Below are 19,278 nucleotides of genomic sequence, written 5' to 3' on the forward strand. Positions count from 1 at the left end.
TGGCCCTGGATCAGACCTAAATCAGTGACCTGAAATGTTTCTCTATCAGTACTCGATGACTTGATGACATGCAATTGTCAAGTCACAGAGCCTGACCAGGTAATTGTGGATAAGTTTGCACCAGAATTTCGAAGGGATGAAAAACCAGAGTTGTGAACTATGTCCTTGGCCTTCTGGCCAGTTCCTGTTACCATAATGGTACGATATTCCACGCACAATAGAATCATTGTCATATGGAGAATGTTCACGTAGTAAGAGTTATCACTTTGACAACCTCAGCATTTCATGAGTTAAGAAGTCAACCTACCTTGTCACATGATCAACAAGTTTTGTCTGCAGCAGGAGATCACGTCCAGGTAACAGGTTATCACAGATGAGATTCTGGTTGGTTCGGACAGCAACGTCATTACCAACACAGAGAGACCGCAACACGTTTAGCACCTGCACAACAAAAGACAACAGTTCCATAACCACATAACATGAAACCTTTGACAGACTCACCTTTCGGTCTCTGTCTCTGCAAAGCAAAAAATGAGGTATTTTCATTAAAGAAATATGTCTGAAACTACTGCAGCCTGAAACAACACAAGATGTCAAGTAAACTCAACTTTCCACCCAAATTAGATCTCATTCGAGTTTTACGCCACTTTGAGAAATATTCCGGCAATATCACTTTGTTATACACCAGAAATGGGTTTTAAATATGTATCTCTGTGCTTAATCAAACATGGATCTTTGGCATGAGATGCAAATATGTAGATTACCCCACTACAACAATGTGTAAAATTAACAATGTGATCAAATTGATCACTGTAAGTCAGTGTTGACACTAAGTGCCACCAAAGACAGACTCACCTTTGGGTCTCTGCCATGTTTGTCGATGAGAGATATTATAGTGATGATATGTTTTTCCTTGATCATGTTGAGAGCTTCTGGAGAGTCAATAAGCACACAGTGAAGCACATCAAGCACACCTTTGGAAGACTGCTGACTCTCCAGACGGTTCACAAGCCAGTCCAGTCGGTAGGACTGGGCGAACTGGGCACAGTTGGCACGGTTACCACGGATCATGGCCGCTGAAACACACAATTACAAGTCATATGGTTGTTTCACGATAAGCATTGTTACACATGGTACCAGTCCAGGGATTCATGGCTGACCTGATTATAAATGTTAATCTTGATACAGTGAGTGCAGTGCTCACATTAATGCAGAAACCTGCATTTTTCATGCAAAAAATTAATAGAATCACACAAAAAATATTTTGGATGCACAGATTCTGATCTACGGCATTTTAAAAAGTACCAAATACATTTTAACATGATTTAGGATTTTAATAAAAATGTCACGTGCAAAAGATTTGGACTGCATATTTACAATTTTACTTCTGCACGCACTCGTACAAAACCTGCCAAGAAAACTGGAGTGAGTAAATTTTATTCCAGCAATATTAGGGCAGGGACACCAGAAATGGGCTTCACACATTGTACCCATGTGGGGAATCAAACCCATGTCCTCGGCCTGACGAGTGAAGGTGTAAACCACTAGGCTAACCAAATCCATGAGACATCTCAAAAATACAGCAGTGAGTACAATTAATTCCTGACTCTACGTAGGTGTGCACACATGCAAAACAATTAAAATTTTCCTAAAACATTAAATGCAGTAACAATAGTATATGTAGTCTGAGCTAAGTTAAGGTCTATCAAAACAGAGACATAGATGAAGCAGGGATAGAAGTGCAACAACATTTCAGTTTTATTTGGCCTAGGCCCATATACCAACCAACTAACTATGTTAAAATCCAAGACAGTGGCATTCAAAATGGCCACACCCATGTTAAGCTGTTGAACTGAGAGGGCCACTAATATTTTGTACAATTTAGTAGGGCCACCAGGGACACAGAAAATGTTTTATGTCCAATTCAACTTAAACAGTGCAAATTTAAGCACACTACTTCAATCTCTGTATAGATACAAACACAGATTAATACCAAAGAACCTGATACAAAGACAAGTCTTTCTTGAGTATGGTTGATGAAAGCCTACCCAGCAAGAGATACAGGTAGGAAGAGATGTCATCCCAGCTCTCGGCTGCATCCTCTCCTGCATAGTGGGCAAACTTCTGTTTACTCTTGTACTGGCTGAGTTTGTCTATTGTCTCCAGGATGAGAGCAATCATACCCTGCAAATCACATTTCACAGTGAACATTAATGTTCAAACATCGTGGGTCTTTTCCCTGATAACAGAGCTGCACAAAAATGTCAGTCCAGAAACTGTTTATAATAACACCATCAACATTTCTTTTGATATACAAATGTTAATATATTTCACACACAGATAAGATCTTTGCGATCATTCTTCCAACACTTTACATGATTTCGCAAAGGATTGTCTGATCAAAAACAATTAGTTCATTTTCACAAAATTATTTTTATCTCATTACCAAAATTATGAGGAACAGATATGCCTTACCTCTTCCTGAAACAGATCTTGTCTGTTGCGTAGAGCACGAAGTTTATTTTGTTTTTCTTCATGTTCTGAAAATAGGCAAGACACAGTTACAGCCTGTAAACATAATTTCAGGATATTCTTGAGAACTAAGCTCCCTTTTCTCGACCCCACACAAACTAAAAATATCCTGGTGTCCCCATCTTCCACTCTCCTACTCAGAGTTCCATACAATATTATGCACAGAATTTCTTAACCCCTTCATTTTTTATGATCCTACATATCTAATTAAACATTCTTGCTAAAATGGTTTCACTGAGAAAATATCATAAAACATGTATCACTCTTTTGATGTAAGCAGCGATCCTTTGTTTACATGGGTTGTACAGCTCTATGTGCTGTTATCAAAGTGTTATGGAGAGCAAACGATGCAGTCGGTTTGAAATATAAATACGCATTGTCATACAACCTTACTGTCACAGTTCTATAAGAACACTTTCGTGAAAGTGTAAAACAGTATGAAAAACACACCAAATTGCTTGTGTTATGCCCGGTTATGTCTCGGCCTGTTTATGAATATGCATGTTTGTGTAACAGAAAAATCTGGTCATGTGATACGTAAATTAGCCTGTGGCAGTGATGTTTTGCTAAGTCATTATTGCGCCGGGGTGTGCCCACCTTCATCATCTCCAGGCTGAGCAAAGTAGTCAATGAGATCCTCTAGGCATTTGATGACCTCCGACAAGCTTATCCGACCCCAGGCATGGGAGTTCCGACCTTCTGTCTTCAGGCTGTCCAGAGCTCTGCAAAAACGCATAATCAGAGTCATAATCAGAACAGTTCCATTCCGAACATTTCAAGGTAATGTCTGTTCTTTTGTCAGCTGTTACATAGTTACCTTAAAAATTAAAAATCTGTTTTGGGCTCAAAATAGAACTGGTCTGTTTAAAGCCATGACTGGCAACATTCAAACAACATGAGAGTGATATGTACAGTCATCAAGTCTGGACTAGACAATCACATGATTGATCCCACAAACATCTATTCAAACAATTAAGATACGTTAAAATGTATGACTGACTACCGGATCTTGTTAATTGCCTCTTGTGACAAGACTGGATTACTAAAGACCAATTCTAACCGAAATTTAATCTGTTTAAGACAGTCAAGAGAATAAGCAAGTTATCTCACTTGTTAAATCTTGTGAATAGAGACTGGCACTTCCTGATGACGCGAGCAGATCGCGACTCCTCTTCCTGGGCTCTTGACAAGGTGAAGCCATCATCCATGTGACCCTCAACCAACATCACAGCCTGACAAGAAGAAACAGGTACTCACAGGTTTGTTACCATCAATATATAATCACATGTTACTGTAAACTCGAACCTCCTGTCTTAAAGCTGATTTAATGGCTAACTTGACTTGTTCAATCACTGCAACATTGGTGTGTTACTTGAAGATGGTGGATATGATCTAGTTAATGAGCTCTAGTTAATGATTTTACCCAAATTTCTGACAGTGTTTCAGAGGGGAGTTCACTCCATTGCTCTGACCATGTATTTGCATAATATTACAAGTTTTATCTGCAATCACATCAATAGGCATACCTGAAGAGACTATGAGGGTTTAGTGTCTCATCTTCCTCAGCAGGAGACCAAAGGTAATAGCCAATAAAACATGTACATTTATAACACAAAGGAAATTAACAACTTCTGATTATTTCATATTTCCTTTGCTCTTCTGCAATGCCATGTCAGATTGATAAGAGAAATATACAAGATTAACAAATAACAAAATATACTCTATGTCAGATTAAATAGAAAAATATGAAAGAACATTGTGGTCCCAAACATATCCTCATAGAAACAAATAAGGGAACACTTGAAACAAAGAACATTCCAGGTTCCTTCACAAGGTATGTATTGCACTGTGAGTTAAAGTTTGGACATATATGAAGGAACACTTGTACTTTCACGTCTTCCCTTATCAGTTTCTGTGAGCATATTTTGAGTACAAAATTTGGTGGAATGCCTTTTGTTTTCATTGAGAACATCCTGCCTCTAAATATGAGCTATAAACTATTGGATTCGAGGATAAATCCACTGGTACTAACTCTGAATTTACATTTCAGAAGACCTTTTTCAGTCAGCTGCAAGGCATGAGAACATTAATCTTACTTTCTTCTCTTCCACTCTGCCAATGCCTCTCTTCTTTGTCTCAAATGTCTGGTAGGAGAGCCACAAACTGGTGGAACAGTGTTGGATGAAGACCATAGAGTCTCCGTACTTGATATCAGGGCGGCCCATACCCTCATCCTCACGGCCCTCTGACATCTTTTTGTCATCCTACAACAGACAACAGAACAGGTTAACGTCACATGAACTCCTCAAACAGATGAACAATTAACAAGGCAAACACCTGGTGTCATAACTGATCCATTCATGTTACTTGAAGTGGAATGTTTCATTGGATAATTTACATGGATTATGCTTAGCTGTTTATATTTTACACATTAACATAACAATGACTTTAGCTATTTTTAGTAAGCATTAGAGTCAAAATATATTCTGAACAGTCATTTAACTAAGATATTGTTAAGTTTTATTGGCATTAACTGGATAACTAGTTATACTAGATGGAGATTACAACACATGTAACAAACCAGATGGTAGCAAAATTAGACGTGGATGGTTAAGAAAGACAAATAATTTTGGTACTTTCATATTCACTTGTCTGTCCGTCCGTCAGTCCGTTTGTTTGATTCGCATATAGGTGCAACTGTGATATTGGTGGAATTCTGCTAAACGTGTAAACCCAAACTGATTTTCTTTATCCAATACACATGTTAACTTAGGAGGACTGGTATCTGGTACTGCTAACAGACAGTAACTGCCTTATATCATGAAAGCTGCACAACTCTTACAGATCATATCCTTGTCAATTTTGCTTGAGATAACCCTTTTCGTCATGGACAAGGTGTCCGACGTCAGATCTGAAAATGTATGGCAGCTACTTTAAATGTTGATTTCACCTTTGACTGCCTGACAAAGAATGCTGTGCTCTCCTCTGATGCGTGGCTACGATGGACGGTCTGAACTTGGTTCTCGTTGACGGCCGCCAGGTAGCGACCAGATGTTACGTGGCGAATTCTGCACTGCTGTCCCCATCCCATGAAACCACCAGCCCATCTGCAACCATGCCACATGGTAAATATAAGCCATTATCCAAAGTGATAAATGTACATAACGCATAACATATCATACAGAAGCATGGCAGAAAACACCTATAGGGAATTGAAATGTAAGTTTGATATAATATAAGCCATTATCCAAAGTGATAAATGTACATAACGCATAACATATCATACAGAAGCATGGCAGAAAACACCTATAGGGAATTGAAATGTAAGTTTGATATAATATAAGCCATTATCCAAAGTGATAAATGTACATAACGCATAACATATCATACAGAAGCATGGCAGAAAACACCTATAGGGAATTGAAATGTAAGTTTGATATAATATAAGCCATTATCCAAAGTGATAAATGTACATAACGCATAACATATCATACAGAAGCACGGCAGAAAACACCTATAGGGAATTGAAATGTAAGTTTGATATAATATAAGCCATTATCCAAAGTGATAAATGTACATAACGCATAACATATCATACAGAAGCACGGCAGAAAACACCTATAGGGAATTGAAATGTAAGTTTGATATAATATAAGCCATTATCCAAAGTGATAAATGTACATAACGCATAACATATCATACAGAAGCATGGCAGAAAACACCTATAGGGAATTGAAATGTAAGTTTGATATAATATAAGCCATTATCCAAAGTGATAAATGTACATAACGCATAACATATCATACAGAAGCATGGCAGAAAACACCTATAGGGAATTGAAATGTAAGTTTGATCAACAGTTACAACAAATCCACTGACACTCAATCAGGTCACTAATTTCAGTAGCTTCCAACTAATCTGTTCCAACCCTCCTTCCCTTTACTCCACATCATGTCTAAAGTGTCTACATCCTCCCAAGCAGACTCTGTTGTAGAGTCTTAAGAAGTAAGGGAGACAACTGCTGTTTTCCAGATTTCATTTTTCTAATTCTTTTGTTCGGTAAACTGCGTGCTACCCCATCCACTGTCAGTTCACTGCTATGGGTTGCCATAGGCAACCCATTAAGAACTGGTCTTCAGCCACCATTGCTTGTAAGAAGCAATTAACAGGATCGGGTGGTCAGACTCACTGACTTGGTTGACACATGTCATCGTACCCCAGCTGAAGAAATCAATTCCAATGACCGGACTGTCTGGTCAGGGTTCAATTATTTACAGACTGACACCCATGACTGCAATATTGCTGAGTGTCGCATCAAGCAACGAACAAACAAATCGCTATCATAGCAGATCAGCCCAGGAGGAACCATGCCACAATGAAGATTCTATGACTCGGTTGTAACAGCAGGGTAGCAAAGATGTCCTTACTTTGTTCTGATGTGTTCAAGTCGCCACAGAGATCTAGCATGGCTGCATACAGCTCCAGTCTCGTACATCACAGCACTGCAACACAAAGTAAATGATATACACTACGCATATTGTGTAATACCATCTTGTGATGATGTATGTATGACATCAAAGTTATGACATCACAATGTTAATACCTCTGTCACAATAGTATTAGACCTTGACTGACTTGCGAAAAGAGTGTCATCACACTCGCTGAATTCTTAGGCAAGAAGTACTTTGCACAATATTAATTTGCTAATGTTGGGTGAGTGATGAATAAAATACTAAACTACGTCCAGTGTAACACCATATTTATGAAACTTGTGAATGGTATCGCTATCTAACTCACTTTCGCTCATTAGATACCAAACCATTCAATTGTTTCATAAATATGGTATTACACAGGACATAGTTTAGCATCCTCTATATACTGTTAAGTTGTATAGCAATAAGGCATTCTATAAAAGTAGGTTAAAAACAGATGATGAAGTTATGTTCCATTTCAGAAACCGAAATTTCAGTGACGAACATAGAGATTTCTTTGGGTTGCAACTTCTTGTTTTATTGTTTTATGTAACCCAGAAAAATCTCTGTTCATCACATAGCATCTTCTAAAATGTCAATCAAGCATGACATTTCATTGCATCTTACTTGAATTCAGTTTCGCTGCCAGCTTCTGGTATTGTAAGACACTCATCCATGTGGCCATGGAACAGTCTCAGCACATCTCCACCAAACACATTGGCTGAAACAGAACCAGTTCACATGACTACTAACAAACATTTCTTAAAGCTGTATCAAACCTTACGTGACACTCATAAATTAGTATAGTCTAAATAATGTTGGGAATCGGAAATCAAATCCACTATCCATTACTGAATGACTTCTGGTTTGACATTTCAGTTATAATTGAAATATATACATTTTTAATGTAATCACCAATTTTAAGGGGTTTTCCCCAGGTTTTTCCAATTACTGTTTTAATAACTAATAATGTCATGCAATGAAATGCATGCATGCAAGAAAGTTCCTAATTAGTATACTAAACAGCAAAAGAAATGCAACTGACCTTTTTTGTGAAATTTTTAAATAGAGGTCAAAAACATGAACGCTTAGTTTTATGAGATTTCAATTTGCATTTCTTTTGATGTTCAGTATATATTCTAATGTTACAGCAATAGGAATTTTGGCCCAGTAGATCTTGTTCACATTTTACCTCAAACACTGCCTGAATGATGTTTTGGTGATGAGTGACTCAGAAAATATGGTTCATGCCACTTTAAGCAATATTCCAGCAAAATACCCATGTATGGAAGGAAACCCAGGGTTTCAGTGTGAAAGGAACCACTAGGTCCTGAAAGCTGCAGACTACAAGAGACTACTTGCTGGGTGTTTCGACCATGTCAGGTATCAGTATAAACACCAGTCTTACCTAGGGCTTTGGTTCTGACAGCTCCAGAACACATGGGCACCACTGTCCACAGAGTCTGCTGGAACGATGCAATGACTGCGGAGCCACTGCCGATGTGCTGAAACAAGGAGAAACCATGAAGTTTTCGAATGAACAGTTTTTTTCCAAAAGCATAATACTAATAAACTGCCAAAATGGTAAAATCCAAAGAATCTCCTGGTGAGAACTGACTGCTAATTGGAAGAGTGCACTACATGGATCAGATCAGGTTTGGATCATTCACAAGATCAATCACTGTTTTGTCCGGTCTTGTTCATAATTCTTAAAAGCCACATTACATAACTGGAAAACGTCTGCATGCAACATAAAAAAAGACCCTAAACTAGAATGGTAAAACATCCATAAGACATACTGAACAATGGAAGAAATGCAACTGTTTTTTACTTGTTGTTTTGGCAAAATCAATAAACTGAAGGCATAAACATGAACACTAATTTTAATGAAATTTTATTTTTTCGAAAATTGTTTCTCTTTTGCTGTTCACTATGTTACGTATCATGATAAGTATCGTACAGTCCTGCCTTAAGGAAGTACATTTTAGCATGGCAGCCACATTGACCTAAAAGTCGTATTAACAAGCTAATCCTTCTTATGTTGCCTTAATGGATGATAACTTGCATAAAATAGCTGTTTTCTGATATTATAGGCTCAACTGTCTGATTCTGTAATAATCATATTGGATTATCTGAATTGTCCAAGAAAGTAATCAGCAGCAATCTATATTTACAAATCAGACTCAAATTAATTAAATGTTTAGACAGAACTCAAATACTCAATAAAATCAAATCTTTACGCACACTGTTGGGTTTTTTCCTTAATTAACCACCCCCCCCACCCACTTTGACCACACAGACACACACACACACAAAACAAAGATGAACACCAGTAACGAGTTTACTTTTAAATCTGCATAAAAATCTGCAATAATGCAAAGTTCAGATGTTGTTCAGCCGAGGGAGTCCACATGCATGGCCGTATCCTAGCGTTTTCAATACCTACCAGGTATCTTTCTGAGGACACACTGACAAGGATGAGATCATCCCCGACTCGTACTTTCTCACCCTCAGATCTTTGTTTGGAAGCGGGATGGATTGTCCACCAACAAGACTCACCTGGCAACACCACAGGTAAACATACAGAAACTATGCCATGTCGATATACCCATCTGCAACTTCTTTTGAGAAATAGCTTCAATATATATGAATTCATACACTCAGATAAAATTATTACTTTCTTTGCTTTCCTAATATAAGTACCATACTGTCACAAGAATGAAGATTTTATGGATATCAACTTCTTTATGAGAGAACACAACGTTTCGGAGTTAATGCTTACTCCTTCATCAGGTGATGAAGGAGTAAGCATTAACTCCGAAACGTTGTGTTCTCTCATAAAGAAGTTGATATCCATAAAATCTTCATTCTTATGTATTTACACTTCTAAATGACATTCAAAGACTTCATACTGTCACACATTTCAATTTTCTATCTATTCTCAGTTTTAAAGAAAATGTAAAATGTATCTAACCAATTGCAGTTTCCTGCAAGCCGACATCAAAGGCAAGCTTGTCGTTGGAGGAGCTGGTTGAAAGACAGGAGAGATACTGGAAACAGGAAAACACAATTATACTAATAATTTCTAGAACAATACCCATCTAGCTGTTTACAAAGTTTCCGCCAAACATGTGTCAAGGATCTTATTTCTTTGCACCTTTGTATGCATAGTCCTGTTCAATCATTACTGATGGTTGGCGCATTAATTAGCAGAATGGAAGAACAGGTGTCAACATTTCAATAATAAAACCAGATGTTATCAGTTTCAAGTATTAAAGCAGTAATATTAACATGTTCATACCAAAATGATTTACAAGCACTGTTAATATTCATGTTGTTTCCATGACAACAATTTGCAAGCACCATCTACTCTGACCATGTTTCCATGACAACAGTTTACAAGCACTATGTACACTCAACATATTTCCATGACAACAGTTTACAAGCACTATACAGTACACGCTCTCTGGTTTCCTTGACAACAGTTTACAAGCACTCTATACATTGACCATGTTTCCAATATGACAGCTTATAAAACCTATGCATACTGACCACATTCCATTGTCATTCGAAAATGGTTTATATGCAGTATGCATACTGACCACATATCCATGACAACAGGACAATCATGAATATGAAGTGTGCTCACAGTGCTTTCATGGTACAATGACAATGGTTCAAAAGTACTCTGAATACACACCATGTTTCCATGGAGATGTCTGAGAAGAATTGCATGACCATACAACAATGTTCTGTGACCAGATTGGGCTACCTGGAACAAAAGAAAGGTCAACTGTTTTACCACTGAAAGTATGGGCAAGTATTTCTGCTGTCTGTCAGGATACATCCAGTAATAGCAGGGTTGGAGAGACCAAAAATGGGCTTTATACATTCTAATCATGTGGAGAATTGTACCCAAGTCTTCAGAGTGGCAAGCAAATGCTTTCAACACTAGGTTACCCCACCACCCCCTTCCAGCCTCCAGACCATCTGTCAGTAAAATATGTATATGACACCCTTCAAAGAATCAATATCTACACAGCAGTCCATTAGTTTTTGTGTATATTGCATATTTTTACAAGTGACTATTCCAGCAATGTCTAATAGGATTGTTTACATCAGCTTGTTCTATGAGATGCACACCTTTAGAGTCCTGATAAAACACATCTGTAATCTAAATGAATTCCATAAAGTAGTTTTTGAGGAGAAGTGGATAACATACATCCCCCCTTCATCCCTTATAATACTATCATCATGAAGAAATTCAGAAAAATGTACCTCAAATCACGTCTCTACAAAACTTACAAAAAGCAATAAAATACAAAAACAAAATATGACAAAAACCATTAGAGTCCCCAGAAGCCCACGTATAAGATCAATGAATTATACAGTGCTTTTTTTTGTGAAGAAGTGGATAAAGTACATTCCCTGTTTCATACAGATGTAGAGACATATGGACATACACAGAGGGTAACCCTATATACCCCCTGCCATATATGGCAGGGTCATAAAAAGGAAGCTCTTAAAATCAGAATCTGTTAATGAAGGCAAGTAAAGATACGTTTGAGGACATTGTTAAAGATGTACAGCTACTTAACATGGAACTGGAGTGTCAGAGTTTGGGGCATAAATAGGCAATGTCAAGGCCAGTGTTGTTCCTAGGTTTGGTAAAATATTGGCCCAAGTGCCCCTACATGTATGATTTTAAGGGACATGAAAAAATTTAGAGTGTCCTGAAAATTTAAAAAGTTTCAATATATAAAAATCGAACATAAAACATATTAAATTCATATCATGTCTGAATCAACCATGAACTTTGATAGGTTAAACATGCTAAAAATTCACTTGTCGAGAGCCCTGATGTGGTCCTGTACAGTCAAGACATGACCCTGCACTGCAATACAAGTTTCTACAACCATTATGTATCACACAGATTACTCAGTGTTAATTTTGACTCATAACACCATCTGCATTTCATTCCATCATTGTGAAAATAAACCCACGATTATTGATTTACCTAGTCAGCCTGATAAGATCGGACTTTATGTTTACACTTTGTGTCAGCATCCAAGTCAGTTTTTGTCAGTGATATGTGGACTGATAGTGATGTTTCTTCATTTGAAGGGCTCTTTCTCTCATGAGTTTCATCTTGATCACTCCCTTCCCCATATTTTCACAAAATAACATGCTAGAAGTATCTGCCATTTGGGCGGCTTGCTTTCCTGACATGATTGACGCTTGACGACAATGTGTATGTTAAATATATAACAAATTATTTCACTGGCTGATAAACTGCAAATTTGGCGCATGGATATGAAGAAACCTGATAGGTCATGAGCTAATACTTTCAAAATGGCGGTGTAAACATCGTGGTGTTGGTTCGTCGGGTATAGCAGGCATAAATAACTTTAATCACGGTATATTAATAAAATGACAATTTTTTTTAGTTTTGAAGGTTGGTGTTTTTAGAAATAGGACGCGCCAATGAGGATGCGCTGCAAGAAATTTGATGCACCATGTGAAAAATTACTGCATGAACCCCGCAAGCCTGCGCTCACGGCACAACACTGAAGGCTACAGTTGTCTAGTGAATAAAGTTTCAAACTAGTTAGCAATGAGAACAGCAAAATGACAACAAGTTTTAAAGGATGTCAGAAATTGATTACGTGTCACGACCTTGAAACAAAAACCTAAATGTCAAGAGACTAGAATCCGTTCAATAATGCAAGAAATTGTGTAAAATAGGAGATAAGCTATCCTCGATATCTCCACTTGATCCTGGATGTATCTACAGCTAAGCCTGATAAAGTTATTACCTCCCTTGCCTGGTTTTCATCCAATGAAGTGTATACACTGGGAAGTTGAGCCAACCAATCACAACTCACGTTCTCTTTTGAATTATATGACAGATTAATCATGCACAGGTTCTCTGAAAGAGGAAGGAGTTCTTGCATGTATTTCTTAAGTTTTTGGACCTGCAACGTGTCCGTATGATTTCCCAAAAATCTGAGTCGTACTGCGAACAAACCTTCATAGTTGCAACCACTACCACGGTTGACACTAGCAAGCTCGGTTGTAACGGCGGCTTAGTTGATTGGCTACTGTGAGCAAAGGGAGGTAACAAAACTTTCGTGCCGAGCTGTAGATGCATCCAGGGTATAGTGGAGACATATCGGAACATACACCCTGGAGTTAGTGAGGATGGAGCAAGAGGAATGTCACATGTTGAATCTAGTCCATAAACTGGTATAGGTAAGTTCCAAACTTTGGAGAAGGGAAAAAAGAGCAACTAATGAAATGGACATATTATGGAAATGAAACTGGTTGCTGCACAAATTAAAATATAAATCTACAATGAGCTTGTCAGTGATGTGACACCTTTTCTTCAAAGAAGCAGTGTTTGCACTGATGCGGAAACCTGTGTATTTGACAAATTATCTCAAATAAGCAGTGAATTTAAAAGCTTGCGTCATTGCTGACACAATGCTAGTGGGCCCTGAGTTCCAACACTCAAAGCTTGTAATTTGCTGTTCTTAAAAATACTTAGTTTATTGCTTGCCAGTTAACTTCTTAGTGCTGATCAAATATCTGACCTTATTCATCTTCTTTTCTTACCGCTATTAAACAATCACAGATGATGTCTTGATGAAAGTTCCATACTATAGTTGACTCAAAATAAAAAGGGACCCAAAACATGTCCATGACTCACTTTCATGACACCTGGGAGTCATGATGACTCCCAAATTTTTATGTCAAAGGGAAACACAGACTTACTTTCTCAAAGAAGGACTTACATTGGAATCTTGGGATGTAGAGGTGACCATCTCTTGTAGAGCGCGGACCGAAAGGGCTTGTTCCAGCACGAACACTGACACTGAGATGTCCGGAGGAACATCCTGAAGTAGATGAACAACAAACAGTTAATTCACTTGATTCCCCTTACAAATTCCCAAGAACCTTAACTCCTCGGACATTTTCCACAGTCGGCATTTTCATCTCATGCCAACAACAGTCTAAATTATGCTAACTGTCTGTGACAAATGCAACTTGTCTGAAACTAGAATTTAGTAAAATTTCACCTAAATAATGAGTCCAGCTGATCACAACAGATACATTTAACACAAGTCTACCAAAATAATACAAAAACGACTATTTCGGTAAGTAAGCACAAATATTTTTTTAGCACTGCTAAAAAACATAAAGCTACAAGTATTTGATCCAAGGCTAATTCTGCTGCTAAGTCCACACAACATTTTCTTAAGTACAACAAACAAGGTTTAAGCAAACATCATACTTATAATCACTCCAATCACTAAAAAAGAAACTAACTTCACAACTAAAAACAGAATGATGTGTCCAAATTATATATCTCTTTTTATGTATAGGTTACACAGTGATCATATGCAATGATGATACCACTATATATCAGATACAGTTGACATATGAGAAATAGCTTTGATCATTATGCACAAAATAATATATTCCTATAAAAAATGGAGCGGTATAATTAGGACACAAGTAGGTCTTTTGTGCTCATGCAGGTTGAATGAGTGTACATTTCACTTGCTTCTAGAATTGTTCTAATGAATTAAAAACTAATGTAAAGTATGCAGACAAATCTTACTATTGAAAGCATTGTATTAGCATGCTATTAGTAGTATAACTAAGAAAGAATGTCCATGAAATAGACATAAATAGACAAATTTGTCACAAGTGAATCATGTTCTGTTTGGCTAATAATGCATTGTACTTCCTGTCTAGACTCTGCTGTACAATAGGAAAATCAGTCATAGCTGTATATGTATAAGAATTATTATTTGTAATAACATCCCACATATGCAATACTGAAAATTGGAAATGCAGCTTAACCAGATTCCTGTACATTTATCAGACTCCAAGAACCAGACCATGAAGGTCTGGGTATGAATTAGCCATGAGCGACCCATGCTTGACTAAAACGGCAGCTACCAGGATCACGTGGTCACATTTGCTGGCTTAGCTGACAAGTCATCCTATCCCAAATGCGTAGATCAGTGCTCATACTGTTGATAACTGGATTGCCTGCTCCAAACTCTAATCTTTCCAGACTGACGCTATATATAGCTGGAATATTGCTGAGTGCAGGATTACACAACAAACCACCCAACCAAAGAAACATGAAAAGGTCAAGTTCTTCTTATGTCAAGCACTTTTCAACCAGGGTTCATTTCCTTCCCATTTTGTGGAAGCTGTGGTCACTGAGTGGGAGAGATTGCTGACTTTACAAGTTGATGATTAGGTTCCAATCTCTGCGAGAATGACTTAACTGCAAAAATTGAAAGAATCTGTACCTTCTTCAGAATGTGTCATTTCAATCATAACATATGTTATAGGGTCTCTTTTCTGTTCAGAGTGATATATGGTGTACAGTACATAACTATACCCATCACGTCCATTAAAGGTAGCATTATGGTAAAAGCGTCTGCTCGTTATGCTGAAGACCAAGGTTTGATTCCCTACATAGTTACAAAGTGTGAAATCAGTTTCTGGGGTCCTCTGCTGTGATAGTGATGGAATATTGCGAAAAGCAGCATAAAACTAAACCCACTCACTTCAGAGCATGTGGTGATATTCTGATCTGTGAAGCAACCCTTGGTCAGGGGTCAGTACAGAATTATGTTGCCGTCTCCTCCCTTTTCATTTAATTCAGTAGGCAAAACTGTGTAGGTATGTTCAGGACAGGCTGGACAATCAATATCTCTGTGATGACAGAGTCTGGTAATTTTGTCTGGGAGCCTTCCTACCATCAAATATTGATTGGTAATCCACATTAGGTCACATTGATAACATTTCAGCAAAAGGTTTTTCACTTACACCAGAAAAGGATGTTCATGGCATAACATTTCAAAGACATACAAGGGCACTTCCTGTCATGACATCAATTATTCACATGCATTTAGACAGAGTTGTTGTTTTTCTAAAGTTGTACATACTCTCCAAAATAGTCGTAATGTCTTTAAAAGTGTATTTTGAAAATCTCTGCTATTTTGATTTAAAAAGTATTTAGAAAAATTGGAAATTGCTGAAACCATTTGGCAGCATTACTTTCAACCCTCATGTACCCTATAAATACAGAGATGCCAGCCCAATGTCGGGTCTAAGTGTAATACAGGACGTCAAAAAGTGTAATGTTGACCCAAAAAGTGTAGTTGCCATGAAATAGTGCACATTTTCACTGAATGAATATTCTACACAGAAATACACATCACCAATCATTATGAAACTCATGCATCAAAAATTATTGGTCAGGTGACACAAGATACTTTAATTCCTTACAAATTAACTGGAATGAACACGGTTCTAAGAAATCAGCGATTTCTATCGGTGAACCCCTACATTAATGAGTTACTTCCTTGTGAAATATTATCCACTTTCTTCATTTTCCTAAAACCATCAAAAAAGCGTAATTTTCGGATATTAAGTGTAATGGCATAATTACTTGGTCAAAATCGTAATTTTCGGATATTAAGTGTAATGGCATATTTACTTGGTCAAAATCGTAATAATTATGCCAAAAGCATGAGAATTGGCATGTCTGTACAGTCATTCACCTGTATCCATTCATCACCTCATGCTTGAAAGCAGGATAAGTATCTATAAAATAATTTTGCTATTGTACTCTATGAAGACTTGTTATTGCTGACATTTCTTTCAAAAGGACTGTTCAGGCTGGAATTAAGTGAACATGAGAAACACTTTCATTTCAAAATTTGAATATGTTCAACGTGACAACATCTCACAAAGCATGAAAGCAACAGTTCCCACATCAAAGAAATCTTCCGTCCAGACCTGCTGAAGGAGGCAACCTTCATTTCACCCACCCATAGAATAACACAACATGTGCTTGTACATGCATACAGAATGACTGTTAAATGCATAACGTAGTGTTCAGGGACAGTGAGGCAGCCAAGATGCAGAAATCAAATTATTCCCAGTTTTTCCTCTAGTTTTCTCATCATCAACTACTTTTCACTTCTGGCTCTGTCAGTCAAGACAAAAATGGAGTAGAACTCCATCCTCAGGAGAGTGTTTGAAGACAACACATAATTAAACAGATTCCCTGCAGAGCAAAGCTTTGTGTGCTCAGCACTACCGGGTTCTGAAATAATTCTGTTGGGAAGCACATGAAATACAGAGAACTGGAATCAATTTTCCTAGCTCTGAAAGTCCTGATCACCCTTGTTTGAGAATCAAAACTTAATCACTCACTCACATATTTAATGTTTTCGTGTAGCCTCTATGTAATTTTCAGTTCACATACAAAAATCAGTTCAAATACAAACATGTCTTTTGTTTGATAAGTCTCTTCATATACAGGAATCTGTTTTGTTCAGATATTCCATTCACATATACATGTGTTTTGTTTGCTTTTAACATTGCAGTCAGCAATATTACAGGTATATAACAGCAATATATCCAGCAATATTCCAGCTATATAACATACCAGCTTGTCAACAATAACAGATCTGTATCCAAACGTTTCCTCATCTGAATAAAGAAGTTGTTCATTCATAAAGCTTGTCCATATACTATATAACAGCACCTGTAGACATCTGAATTTGAACCAGACAAATCAGTAATTGATTCACTGACACATGATCTACCTAATCCATTAAGCCACCTCTACTGAATTGTAGGGGTAAGAGAGGTCTGGGTTTGACAGGCCAACACAAGCACCATCTGTGAACCTAATGTCGAGTATCCATCTTTTCCTGTGATAACGTAGCTGTTATGTGAGAACTCACTCGTGTGGTTACTTATAAACGGCTTAAGTTAGCTGGCAAAAAATTAAACCTAAATCTCAATAAGGGGAAATACTATAACATTGCAGGTGAACAAACATGATATGATGGACATTGTTTTTTCAAACATGCTAAATTTTGTTTAAAATACTTGGTTATATAAAACTTCTGCAAAGATCTGGCTTTCTTTTGGTTATTATGTAATGTCATGGACAATTGCAGGTATTAAAATCTGTTTGAGGTTGCCTGTTTTAGCATGAATGATGGTGGTGTTGAAATGGGTTAATGCACTACGTTAGGAATGTACATGCTTCTGTATGTGACAGAGTTATAGTGTGATTGCATTTAGATACCATGCAACAGTTTCCTACAGAAACAGTATACCAACACTAACCCAGAATATACCCTCAGAGCTGAGTGCTAGGCTAGGCAACAACATGTACCATTATCAAGGATTGAATCATCAACCTTCCATATTCCAGATAACATACTCTATCTACTAGACCACGGGGAAATCTGAAACTCCCACAAGGAGCTAGACCTGATTTGTCACAACCAGACCCAGAGATTCTAAATGAGGCTTAATTCACACGCCAACAATAACAAATAATAAGAAACACTATCACCTCACAATGCTTGATTAATGAACCATACTACTCAAAGAAGTTAAAGAACATCTAATTCTTTCCTTTCACTATAGTTAATCAGTGTCATGTGAATGAATCAAATATATTCTAATTTTCCAAGTGTAATATATATTCTGAGAGAAAAAACAAATAAGGGATGACATGAAAGCACATGTGTTCCCTTATTTTTTTCCAGTGTGTTTCACAGGCCATGTGATACAAAGCTTTTGAACAAACCTGGAAAAAAAAAAATATAGGAACACTTGCCCTTTCATGTGATCCCTTATTTTTTTCCCTCAGTATACACAATTTGAACGTTAGCTGGAGACATATGCTGGAAATGCAATAATAGGAAAATAATAAAACATCAAAATGTGAAAAGCTATAAAAGGATTTATGCAATCGTATAAAGATGACAAAAACATAAAAATATAACATTTTAAGATACATCTTAATAAATGCAATGTTCTTAACACCACAAAGACAAAAACATGAACCAAAACTTTCAAAACTAATCAAAATGCACATTTGTCCAATGGACACTAGAAAATCAACAATCTCTGATCACACTCATGCCTGATACAAATAACCAGGTTAATTACAGACCATAGATTGGGAATGGGTTTATTTACTTTCTCCAAATCTCCATGGAGATGCATGAATAAACACTACATATCCCATGCACCATCTCCTAAAGATAAACAGCCATCACTAGGAAAACAAACTGTGGCTTGTAATGATAGGTAGCCTATCCATGTGATGTACAGTGCACATGGATGGTGGAGTGTTGTATCAGTCTGTGTCAGCTTGAACTTGGAGAATCTGGCCCAAGGATGGAGTTCATATATAATAGACTAGGTTCGATTA

General features: G+C 37.3%; 1 protein-coding gene across 17 annotated transcripts in view; it reads right to left on the minus strand.

Annotated features, from left to right (window-relative positions):
- LOC137295405 (ryanodine receptor-like) overlaps positions 1-19,278 on the minus strand; it is a 173,589-nt gene that overhangs the window by 96,979 nt on the left and 57,332 nt on the right. For all 17 annotated transcript variants that reach the window (XM_067826762.1, XM_067826761.1, XM_067826763.1 and 14 more), the window contains exons 3-17: positions 13,799-13,900; positions 10,705-10,776; positions 9,979-10,054; positions 9,451-9,563; positions 8,413-8,509; positions 7,632-7,725; positions 6,960-7,034; positions 5,483-5,639; positions 4,629-4,796; positions 3,643-3,764; positions 3,130-3,254; positions 2,476-2,540; positions 2,049-2,184; positions 856-1,076; positions 308-441 (exon numbers count right to left, since the gene is read on the minus strand). In XM_067826762.1, the coding sequence (XP_067682863.1) occupies positions 308-441; positions 856-1,076; positions 2,049-2,184; positions 2,476-2,540; positions 3,130-3,254; positions 3,643-3,764; positions 4,629-4,796; positions 5,483-5,639; positions 6,960-7,034; positions 7,632-7,725; positions 8,413-8,509; positions 9,451-9,563; positions 9,979-10,054; positions 10,705-10,776; positions 13,799-13,900 (1,757 nt within the window). The remainder of the gene's footprint in view (positions 1-307; positions 442-855; positions 1,077-2,048; positions 2,185-2,475; positions 2,541-3,129; positions 3,255-3,642; positions 3,765-4,628; positions 4,797-5,482; positions 5,640-6,959; positions 7,035-7,631; positions 7,726-8,412; positions 8,510-9,450; positions 9,564-9,978; positions 10,055-10,704; positions 10,777-13,798; positions 13,901-19,278) is intronic.

Source organism: Haliotis asinina, chromosome 8, assembly GCF_037392515.1.
Source record: "Haliotis asinina isolate JCU_RB_2024 chromosome 8, JCU_Hal_asi_v2, whole genome shotgun sequence".
Classification (NCBI taxonomy): domain Eukaryota; kingdom Metazoa; phylum Mollusca; class Gastropoda; order Lepetellida; family Haliotidae; genus Haliotis; species Haliotis asinina.